Source organism: Dromaius novaehollandiae, chromosome W (assembly GCF_036370855.1).
Source record: "Dromaius novaehollandiae isolate bDroNov1 chromosome W, bDroNov1.hap1, whole genome shotgun sequence".
In the NCBI taxonomy this organism is placed as follows: domain Eukaryota; kingdom Metazoa; phylum Chordata; class Aves; order Casuariiformes; family Dromaiidae; genus Dromaius; species Dromaius novaehollandiae.
The window spans coordinates 29,127,463-29,139,579 of NC_088130.1; the positions used below are offsets into that span (position 1 = coordinate 29,127,463).

At 39.8% G+C, this 12,117-nt stretch overlaps 1 protein-coding gene across 5 annotated transcripts in view; it reads left to right on the forward strand.

The window, feature by feature from the left end:
• Positions 1-12,117, forward strand: part of LOC112995234 (band 4.1-like protein 4A) — a 142,600-nt gene that overhangs the window by 116,555 nt on the left and 13,928 nt on the right. For all 5 annotated transcript variants that reach the window (XM_064500586.1, XM_064500587.1, XM_064500588.1 and 2 more), the window contains 2 exons: positions 2,862-2,939; positions 8,990-9,109. In XM_064500586.1, the coding sequence (XP_064356656.1) occupies positions 2,862-2,939; positions 8,990-9,109 (198 nt within the window). The remainder of the gene's footprint in view (positions 1-2,861; positions 2,940-8,989; positions 9,110-12,117) is intronic.

Genomic DNA, 12,117 nt, shown 5'->3' on the forward strand with positions numbered 1-12,117 from the left:
ACCATCCTCAATATCTCAAATATGTTGCATGACCAGGAAAGGATGAGAAAAAAGGAAGAAAGGATGTAATTGTCAGAGATCAGGATAATCCCTTATGTTCTTGCACTTGAATTAGGAAATTGCCTTTATTTCCATTTTTAGTATTTTATTCAGTTCAGTAAAATACGTGGTGAAAGCATATATAATGACAGCTAACGTGAGCAGCTGCCACTCAGCTGACAGCTCAGCAGCCCTGCTGTCTCTCTGCAAGTGCTTTCCCGACAGGGAACACAGGGTAATTTGATGTACAAAAGGTGGATCAGATTTTCATTCCTGAAAAGCTAGAGAAGGAGTTATTTTGAATTTGAGCAAATTAGGATATTTATCTTGCAGTTTTCCTGCCACAGTATGCTTTTTGATGCTTTGGTACTTTGGGGGATTAATTGCCTAAATCAGTGCAAGAAAATACCTGAAATCATGGGAAATGTGAAGAACAGTGTTGCTGTGCTGACCTAGGAATGTGGAGAGTTGAGATTTGTAGGAAATGATAATATTTTGTTGGACAACCGATAAGATTTGGAGCATATAAGGTCTGCTGCAATTCTAGGACATTCATTGCTCTCCGAACTATTTGAACACGCTTGAGCCAGTGTCTTTTGGACGCTGTCTTTTGTTCCTGCTTCTTCCTTTGGAATAACATTTTTCTTTAGAAATATACGTCACTCTTATCCACACTTTCAGCTTCACCCAGAAATATCCATTTTTACCTGGGAAACTGGTTATCTTGAGCTTCTTAGTGGTTTTAACATGTGAAATTTGTGGGTGGGGAGGAAGGGGAGGGTTCTGCTTCTCCTCTGGAGAAATTTTGCTTTTCCAAGCCTTTTCCCTGCAGACAGGCTGGGTCGAACTGAGTTTCCTAGGCTTTGGTTGTCCTGTTATTCTAAAATACTTCTGTTTGAATGGGAGCTATTTGAGTGAATGATTTCCCATTGTCTCTAGCTCGGGAGAGGGGGGAGACCAGCCTCCTTTCTGAGCTTTTGATTCCATAGACTCCGAGGCATTTAATGACACAGCAATTTTATAAAACTTACCATAATTCACAGCTGTTATGGGCAGATTGACAAGCCTGTCAGCTCTGACAGAAGGACACCTATAGCAGTGTCTGAGTTTTAAAGGCAGGGGCTAGAATGCTGTGTCCCTGACCAGTTGTGACACTGAGGAGGTCAGTGCGTTGGCTGTTGTGCTTCGTGGGGAATCTCTCTCGTCTTCCTCCTTGCTCTTTGAGCTCTTCTCCCTGAGTGGTCAGACCACGCGTTGAGCAGGTGCTTCTCAGGAGCATCCAACCTTGGCACGAAACACTTCCACTTACCCATTACCTGCTCCTGATGAGGTGCCTTCACTCTTCAGCTTATCTGAGGGGTAGTTTAACAAGTCTGCTCTCTTACCCAAGTGGCTCATCAAAGAAAAGAAAAAAACAGGAGGAACAAGATCATCTGCATCTCTGTCAGTGGCAACAGGAGTCATCTCCTCTTCTCTTATTTCATACCCAGAGACCTCAGAGCAAAACTTCTACTTCCCAGTGCAGCAAAATGCAGAGAAATGTATCTTTCTTTGGAGGCACTCTGAGACCATCATCACGCTAGGTAAAGAACAGTCTGAAGCAGTTTTTGATAACCCCAGAGATTCTCTCATACAGTGCCATTTTTTAGGACCTAGTCCAGCACTACAGTAACAAAATACTGGTTTCTAGAACCAAAGCACTGACAGCTGGTCTGTCTGCTCCAAAATGTCGATCAGCGGCAATCAGGGATTTAAAGCTTTTAGATAGTAATTGCCAAGAGCTTCTCTGTGATGAGGGGAGCTTGCCTGTAGGTAGGCATATCCCCATGACTCCAGCTCCAGGATAAATTCTCATAACAGTTCTGAAAACGGTGATATTTTCTTCTCGAAGTTCAGCTTTCAGTGTTGTCTCTCTACTTTTGCATCAGCTTGTTCCACCAGGCTTTTTCAGTAATAGTCAGAGCAATAAATGTCACCTTACCATTTGAGGCTTTGCAGTTGGAGATGATATAGAAGCCAGTGCTTTATTTCCTTTTCCCTCATGTGGTACAGCATCTTTGTAGCTCTGCCTTGAGTCATCTCAAAGCTGTGCTGATGCATCTGCCAGCCTGTGCACTTCAGCCTTTCTGTATTTATGAAGACAGCAGAATCACAGTGATCGGTGATGGTGTTTCCTGCATACTGCCTGACACTTGGAAAATGGCAGAAACTTGCAGAAGCCAGATGGAAGTTGAAGTGAATAGAAAAAGAGGGATGCGGTGAACATCTTAGTTTGCTTGCCAATACCAGAATTACTGCATAGCTTCTGTTGGATGTCCCATTGTATGGAGTAAGACAAATGGCAGAACGGATACAGTTTAAAGGCAAAACATTTCACATTTGAAAACAACATTTCACTGTGGCATATACACAAGAATGCTGAGAGCTTAAATTAAAAAAAAAAAAAAAAACACAGTGCAATGATTCAGAAGGAAAACAGCACTCACCTGACAGTGCTTTCTGGGCGCCGTACCTTTTAAGCACTTATTCCTAATTAATTAATGAGAAAAAGATGATAGGACTCTCAGGTTTAGACAAGCCCTCTAAACTCTTCCTTAATCCTGATTTTCCTAATAATGTCTTCTCAATATCATTCATTCCTTTAGAATTTTGGTACTTCTGTAATATTGTAACAGTAGAAAACAAATGGTGATGAGCACTTCTCATTTCTGTTTTGTAAGTTGCAAGATATTAATAGATAAATTGATCTTGAGAGAGAGACATAAACTAAACTATGATTTGTATGCTTAGTTCCTGAACTACATTGCTTTTCTCCTCTCCAGATCTCGGTCTCGTTGTAACACCAGCAGTGGCAGTGAATCAGAAAATTCTAACAGAGAGCACCGGAAGAAGAGAAACAGGTGACCATTCTGTATTCTAGATACAGAAACGTGAAACACAAACAGATGGAGCATGGGCTCTTCTGCGATAGCTCTGGTAAAAAATAATCTAACATGTTTTACTTGTATACAGTCCTCCTGAGGTAGCTTAATGTCCATGTTTGAATAAAAAGGGAAATAAGTACCGAAGTACATAAACACTATGGATGTGTGCAGTCATCCTTGTGTTTGGGAAGAGCTCATTAATGAATTGTAAAATCAAATACTGGCACACATTTATAAGAGACTTGAAATGCTAATGCAAATAAAATGGATAATGGTGATCACGCGATATTCACAGCCTGTACTTCGGCACCTCAAAATTTCATATGTAGAATTCTAGCAGAAAATAAGCTTTTGGGAAGAACCCTCAAAGTGTCTGTGAAGAGATCTACAACTTGTTTTTGTTTTTGAATACAGGTATTAAATTTTGGAAAATACTCTTTTTTTCCAAAATGTGAAATGCGGGCCTAAACCCAAAATGTGTACAATGTCAGCTTTTAATAGGGTAACATCAGTTAATATTGAGTGATGCTAGCGAGTTTTGTTTTTTATGTTTATTTTACTTATTGCTGATAAGAGAAGCCTCGTATAACAACTGATTGATTGTAGCAAATTTTTTCCTTTAAAGCAGCCACTTTTATTTCATATGTGAGATACAGCATTTTGAGTTATTTATTAAAATTTTTTTAAAGCCCATAGAATTTCTTCATATTGCATAAACATAACATAGGAGAACTGTCATTTGACAAAAGAGGAATTTAATACAGATTTCTGAAAAGCTCTCTGCACAAGCTGCCGTAACTGCTTATTGTTTCTCATGCCATGCTGTGAGTGATAAGTGATTCTGAGATATTTCAAAGCTCTTGGAAATAATTATGTGCTAGATATGTTAAAGCAATGGGATGTGCCTTGTTGGTAAAGTGCTGCAGAAGTATGTAGTATAGTAATAATTTAAACATGACTTACAATAGTTAGAGATGCTAAAAAAAAAACAAAAAACACACATTCAGAAAAGGCTGGTATGAAGCACAGCTGAGCCATGAGAGTTTACTTAAATCAGAGCAGTCTTGCGAGATACTTGGATAACAATAACCTAGTGTATATGGAAGATTTGTTTTCCAGTCAGAGCTCTGAAGTTTGAATAAAATACTGAGTTTAGTTTCAGCGATCAGTAGGTAAATAGTTTTTTTCCCTGTGAAACTTGTTGTTCAGAAAGCTACACAAGCAACTGAAGGAAATTAGAGACTGACCACAAGAATGTTTTTAAGAGCTTCTTGCAATATAAGGAATGAATTGTAAGAAGGATTAAGTAGGGCTTATCATTTTTTGAAGAGTAAAAGAACCTTTACGTACCCTTCATCAATTCCCGCCAAAGTGCTTAAAGTTAAAAAGAAAAAAAAGATTTCATGTGGTTAATGAGTGTTTTTATATTGTTTGACATTTTCAGGAATGTAAGATATATGAAAAAAAGTTGCAGAATTTCTTACCCCTAGGTGGTCACTGGAAATCAGACCAGATCAAAAGTCATTTTAGTGTTACAGTAAACAAGCACAAAATGAGCTGGTCATCTGAGACTTGCTCCTTGTCATCAGGTGCATGAAAACCACCAGTCATAATGAATTTCTGCATTTCATTAGCAGCTGCAGGAGGAATATAATACACTGAATGGGCACAGACATTTGAATTGTTTTCTTGTTAGAAGAGGTGAGCCAGTCCTAACAGGCTTAAATGGGGCAATACAGGGAAGCTTGCACTGCTGTTACTCAGACTTTATCTGTTGCATAGATTAATACAAATTTATTTTCCAGTACTGCAGTCAGGCCCATGGCACAAGCAGACACAAAGTTGTGCTGTTTTTGATTGGAATAAAATGTCTGATTCTTACATTATCCAGAAGAATCTGATTCTGATTGCAGCAGAGTAGAATATATTGTTCACATGAGAGGAGATCACTGTGAAGTAATTATCAGATGAAAACAAATCTATCAGGGAAAAACAGAAATGCAGTTGTGACCTTCTGAAGGTAAAACAGTGGGAAAAGGTTGGAGCAAAACTATTTACTTAATCTCAGTCAGCCTTTGAGATTTCAGTCCATCTCATGAATATTTTATCCTGAGCAAATGTTCACAAGTAGTTGGAAAAGAACCTATGATGAGCATATTTCAATCACAGAAGAAACATGTTTGCCTTTTTTTAATGCTATTGTCAAAATTTATTGTATGGATAAAAATACCTCAAAGTAGTGGACAGTGTGACTGGACTGGAAAATAGTTTTCCGCTTGGTTATACTTGGAAGATCCATCACATCTGTAAATGAATGGTAGCTGTACACTCAAATATATTTTGAATGGAATTTTCAGGAGACAAATGAGTCCTCAGTGTTGCTTGGTTTAGGAGATGGTTTAAGAACTCTCTCAGGGAGATACATAGCAAGAAATCACTGTAGGGGACAATAGACCTCTAAGTCCTAATACAGAAAATTCATAGGCAGAGAAGGCTGAAAAATGGAGAAAGTCTGAAAATTAAATGATTTTCTTTCAAAGAAATATGTGAACATATGTGTAAAACTGATGTACATTTATTTAGGAGGGAAAAGAAATGCTAAAGGAGAATGGAATTACAGTGTGGGCATGTGATCAAAATTTGAAGCGTGTGTAGAAGACTGACACGGGAACAGAATGAAATACCTGCAAGTCTGATTTTAACAATATGAAATTTTACAAAATTTCTGGCTCAGACTTCTGTTTTCTCTTGTCTACAGTTAGGACATTATTGCCCTTTCAATACCCAATGCTAAAACTTTTCAGTGGCTTTTTACAAGAAGCAAAAACTAGTATGCTGAGTTTCACCAAATAAAGGTTTAGTTTCCATTTTTTAAATGTTAGTTCCGTAAGAAGTTATGCAGGGGAAATATATTGCAGCATAATAGAATGGAAATAAAGCTCAAAGAAATAAAATCTCGTTTTACACTGGTCCCAGATTCGGGGAAAGCGTTACTAGCTGCCTATGTTCCTATCAAAGAGCAGAGTTTTGCTGTAGGACTCTTCTTCATGTTCAGTCTTCCGTGTCTAAGGAGGGGAATGTCTAAAGGTAGCCACGTACAACATCTGTATGCTGAACTCACTCTTGGAAATTACTGAACTCAAATGTCCAGGGTACAGTGGAGTCATCATCTAAAGATTGTGTGCACACGATATGAAAATATGGGCTTCTCTAGAGACAGTGTTAGACAAAAGAGTCAGTGAAGCACATTTAAAAGAAGAATCTAATGAAGACTTAAAATCTCTGTATGATGGGATCAGTGTGGTCTAACCAGAGGCATATCTAGGTGCTCTTATCCCAGCATCAACAAGGATTTCTTCACTGTAACCATCTCATACCAATGGTACTGATAATGTTTGGGGTTTTTTTCTTGTTTATTGCTATGTTCTGTTTAAAAAATGGTCTTAAAATGTCACTGAACAGTCATTTGAATTTTTGTTGGTTTCAGCTGAATTTTGCTCGAAACTGTGTATATTGTTGCCAGCTATTATGTTCTCTGAAGTCATTTCTTCTTTTATTTTGTCCTTCTTCACCTTCAGAATGGGGAGACTTTTAGCTGTGCAGAAGAGCACTTTTCTGTTATCACTGCGATTTTGCTCCCTCGTAGCCCCAAAGGATTCCCTTAGTAGAATGACCCAGAGCAGGAATGATGTGTTTACTCCTTTAATGAGAAGTCATTCATCAAAAGCAGGTCGACGAAGTGTGTGGTCAGCGTAGAGGTGTAATTTCGAATGCTTGTTGGGGAGGTGCAGAACCTCATGCACTCTGGGCCGGAGCGTGGACATCACGCTCCGCTGTGCTGAGCGAGTCCTTTGTTCAGAATGGGTAGTTCCCAATTATTTTATGGCCAGCATCTGAATGCCTCTTTCAGAGCATAGCTGTCTGCTTGACCTGTTAGGTGTGCTGTTCCTTGAGGGGGCCTGGGCAAGGTGCTGACAAATGGGCAGAAGCAGCATCCAGCACAATAGTTCTGATCTGGCAGCCCTACGCGTTCTTTCTGTGCAGGTTTAAGTGACTGCCGTATGTGCAAGGCAGTTGATACTGTTTATACCATGTGGGGGACGATTGCTGTCTCCACAAACTGGATTATTCAGGATGAAAATCACAATTCATTACTTGTTGCTGTGTGAGTTCTTGTGTTAAATCCGTAGATAGAAGCTTATGTTAATCCCTGTCACCAGCAGATTACAGGTTGAAAAAGACTTGCTTAGAAATCAAAACCTGATGCTGTGGCCTACTCCAGATGCTTGGTGCCATTTGGTAGAGTTGTGAGGGTTTACAGTAAGCAGTTGGGGATCCAGCTCAAAATTCATTATGCGTGTGAGAGAAGATCTGATCAAAGGAAAAGCGTCGGCCTGCTTAGCTGGTTTAGCCTGATACAATTCAAAACTCAACTAGAAAGGCATAGAGGTAGTGAAGAGCAATAACAGTAACATGCTTTGCATTTCCTAGGGAGTAAAGTCTCCTCTGTAATCCATTTATCTCTGTTGGTTTGTTTGTTTTACCTGTCAGTCTTCCCATCCTTGTTACGCTTCTCTGGTTTCTTCAATATGCCAGTCATGCTGTCATACCATACAGTCTGCTCTTGGAGTGATATTTTCCAGGGTTGTTTCTAAATTTTTGCTGGGTTTTAAATTCACTGCTGCGACCAAACACAGCCATTTGTTCCACCTTAGCATCTTGTCACAGCAGTCGTACCTGCATCCCCAAAACTGAGAAGCTTCTGTATAGTCTCAAATGGCCAGATAGTGGCATGTTGACTGGAATTAACTCAGTCTGCTATTGAACATGCTGAGTTTGTATGCTTTTGACATTTGCTTTAATCTGTACTACGTTCCAATAATGGATTCATGGATTTATTAAAAAAAAAACCCAAATCATATCCCATCTGAAAATAGCCTAACATTGGAATCCCTTAGTTCTAAAGAATTTGGATCTTGTAATGATACGAAATAATTCACAGGATTGAGGATTTCACCTTCCCTTCTGCCTCTTTAATTCAGCTACTGCTTTAGTAACTAGCTAATCTAAACCTTGGAGCAGAACGTTTTCCTGTCAGAGGTCGGCTCTTTTGCTTCATGCTGATGTGCTTTGGGGAAGCTTGAATTTTAATGACTTTCTCCCCCATCAGTTTTTTGCCCCTCTCTGTCAGATCAATAAAATGATGAGATGATCTGTGTCTCTTTGGAAAGTGGATTTTGATGCCTTCGTGGTGAGTTTTTCCCTCTCTTTGGACCGAGCAGGGTGTTCCCTGGGCCAGAGGTGCTTACCGGGGAGGGCTGTAGGGGTTGCTGAGTCTTGGGTGGAGGGGGAAGTTGTTCAGGCATTTCAGGATGGGGCAAGCAAGGCCTGATGAGGAGGCACCGGTAACAACCACACAACTACAAGCAGGAGCCAGAGGCATGCAGGTGACAATGGCAGGGTGACGCGTGCCCGGGGCAACGCGCACAGCCCGGGGCGGGGCCTGCAGTCGTCATGGACTGTTTCGCAGGTCAGGGCGAAGGCACTGCTTCCTCTGAACGGGAACTTGCTCGGGGCGTCCCTGGGGGATTTGCCCAAGGTCCCGTGAGGGCGCGTGGTGCAACAACATGTTTGGAAAAAGTTGCGTCCTTGTGTCACAATATTGGACTTCTGCTTGCTGTAGGGGAGCTGAACTTGAAAGGCTAAATAGAGTAAGGAAGCGATTCCAGCCGTTTGGCTTGGGCTGAGAAGACAAACTGAATTCAAGTTGTAGGCCTGTTTTTAGTGGCTTGGAGTGATTCATCTTTGGCCTAAGCTATTTCTGAATAACAAATCAATGAATTCTCTTTGATAAAGGTTCTTATGTTTTAATATATTTTGGGAACATTAATTATAAATATAGCAAAATAAGTTAAAATATTGCATAATAGTAGCTGGAATTCTGCAAGGAAAACAATAACTCATTTCTTCCTCAGAACGCCCTGGGACAGAGACCTCGAGCTAAAGTCCTGCTACTTGTTTTGCAGGTTACGGCAAGAGAATGACATGGTTGATTCAGCTCCTCAGTGGGAAGCTGTGCTGCGGCGACAAAAGGAGAAAAACCAGGCAGATATGAACTACCGTCGATCCAGGCACAGATCTCGATCGTATGTAAAATTAGCCCACTTTAACTTGAAAATTAAGGCTGCATGTTAAAAAGTAGGAAGACTATTTCCTGTGTAGTTATTCCTCTCAGCTGCTCAGGAACAGTGGCTTTCACTTGGCATGTTCTCACACTAGCAAATTTGTCTCTTTGTGGCCTAACTCCTTTGCTACAATGGTTTGAATTTGAAGGTACAAGTAACGCACAATCGGCTCTGTAACAGGCTTGGACAGTAACTCACTCCACCACCTTAGATCAGATATTGGACTCTATTGTGGCTCACTGAGCCTTAGTTCTGTAATAAGGACAGCGATGCCCCTACTGTGTGCAGCCTCTCTGCAAAAACATTGTTTTTGTATGAGAGGTGCAGGCATCTTTTTGAAATGTGTGTGTGTTTCTTTAATCAGCGTAATCTCTGCAGCCTTGCTCCAGATGAGCCCAGCTACTGAAGTCTCCATGTCAAATTACCATTTGTAAGCAGCAGTCAGTAATTTATTACGTCCTGATGTCAGGATTGCCATGATAGGGTTGTGTTGCTAGGCGGTGCCGTTCCTACTGATAGCCATTCCCCACATGGCAAAATTGTCAATTTCTAAAATTAATTTTCTCAAACGAATGAAAATACTGTTTTTATTACAACTATGTTTCTTTTAATGGCGCATTTTGGGCATTTAGATGCATTGTTTTGGATTGTGTGTGTTTCCAGCCTAATGTGCCACCCAAGAAACCACCTAGTGCAGTATCAGTGTCAGGCAGCCCTGGGGCCAGGGCCGGGCGATGTGTTGAAGAATGCCAGGAGAGCAGCTGTGAGGCACCGGGAGACCAGGCAAAAGAGCAATCTTTGAAACTATATCCCCACCCTCACTGCCTTGCTAAAATAGATGGATTGTCCAGCGATGAAGCCTATGGCTTAATGTGTGACCACTGTAACCCAGTGTAATCACTTAACATGGTTACTTTTCTTCAGTGTCTTTTTTTTTAATTTATCTTCCATGTTAAGACTAACAGAAACTGTAATGCCATGAATTGCTAAATTTATTTCCCTTTGTAAGCATTTTAGTGTAGTTTAAAGAATAATGAAATATTTGTAACAAATACTAGGATGCAGTTTTGAATCTCTTCAAGGACTTTGGCTTTGCTGCATTTCCCAAGCCGGAAGAAGTGCCCAGGGGATTCTGACGTTGCCGTGCATGCATGATGTTAGGGGAGAGCAAGGATTCCTACTGTTATTGACCCATGGACACAGAAGAAGGGAGAGAAATCGCTGCCTTGAGCAAAATGCAGTGAATGCTTCTTGTCCCTTTTTAGCTCCTCATACAGAGAACATATTTAGCCTCATGAAGGGAAGGATGATTCTCCGTGATTTAATCAGTGAAATTTTACAATAGCTAAGTGGGAAGGGGAATAGTAATTTTCACTGTCAGTCCCCTCCCACCCCCCAATAAACCTCTAAATGAAGGGAGAGGGGAGGAAGGAGGAGGTTTGGTCTGTTAGAAGGCTCTGCTGATGTAGCTAAGTTTAAAATATGTTTTTTAAAAAAACACTTATTTGTGATTGGAAAGATTTATTTGCCCCATTTCTGAGGAAGTCAGCTGCAAGCATATTAAGAATGTGCACCATATTAAGTAAAAGGCTATTTTATTTTTACCTATTGAAACTGTAATCTGCATTGATGTTTCCGGTATTAAAATCCACTGGAGTTCTGTTCTCATAGTTACCCACGTTGTTAGAACCCATTTGTATCTCCACCTTCATAGCTTAGAGTTTTACTTCCTTTATGAGAAATAGTATTTGTTATTAAAATTCCAAATGTTGGAATTTCTACTTTTACTGGCTTTGTACAGACCTGTTCACTCTCAACTGCACAAAAGTCAAATATTATTAGGTGTAATTGTAGGTCGATATACTACTAAAAATCAGAAATATTAAAACTCACTTGTATTGAAGGTGCAAATATAACAGATTGTTTGATTTACAGTTTTGTAGTATGTACAGAAAGTGCCATAAACTAGGAAATGCACTCAGTTTATGAGTGCATGGCTAGATGAAATTTATAGCCAATGTTTTTTTCTTCCTTGTGCCAAGTAAGTTTTATTGCTTGGACAGCACAGGCTCCCTCTTGCGGCTAACAACTTACAAAATGCATTTTATCTTCCCTCCAGAAAGTACTAGCCAGTGCAGTGATATTCTGGACTATATTTTTTTGAAATTACTATTAGCAAAAAACATATAGGTATAGTGTCTTTTGTGACAAGGCAAGGTCCTAGGGAAAGCAAGGAAAGGAGGAAACCCTGAAAATTTTGGGTAACTCCTCATTTCTCTTCTCTCCCATATTGTGATAGTGATGAATATACTCCTCACTTTTGTGTGCCTCACTTAATGTATGCAAATATGAGCTGAAAAAGGATAATGTGAATTCCTTTCAAGGTGCCTTAAAAAAAAGTCTGGTAAAAGGCTTTTAACTGAGCAGTCAGATCAAACAAGATGAATAAACTCTAGCTGCAGTAGGTTATAAGAGCATTTATTTAGTATAGTTTGGCTCAGCTGTTTGCTTACATGACTGCATGCATGCTAGGGAGAAGGGAAACAAGTGAATCCCTAGGGTGCAGGGTATGGTTATTTTTATTTTTAAATCTGGACATATGGTCACTTCAATTTGCACATTTAACAATTGACACAAAACATTCATTTTAATAATACAAATAAATCTTTCACATTAAGTTACTTATTGCTGTCAGCTTAACTAGAGGTTCACCTTGGAAGCATGAAGTAAAGGTTGAAATATTTGTTACCGTGTCTGGCACACTGCATTTCATTTGTTTGATAATGAGCAATATTAATCATTGTTGGTGTGTGTGTGTGTGTGTGGCGGGGGGATTCTCCTTGGTCTCAGGAATAAAAATATTTGACAAGAATTTGACCTTTCTTTCTTCTAAAGGAAACAGCAAATATCGAAAGCTCCCAGTTCTAGTTCTACAGGGTTTATTTTCAAGAGTTCAAGTAAAACATCTG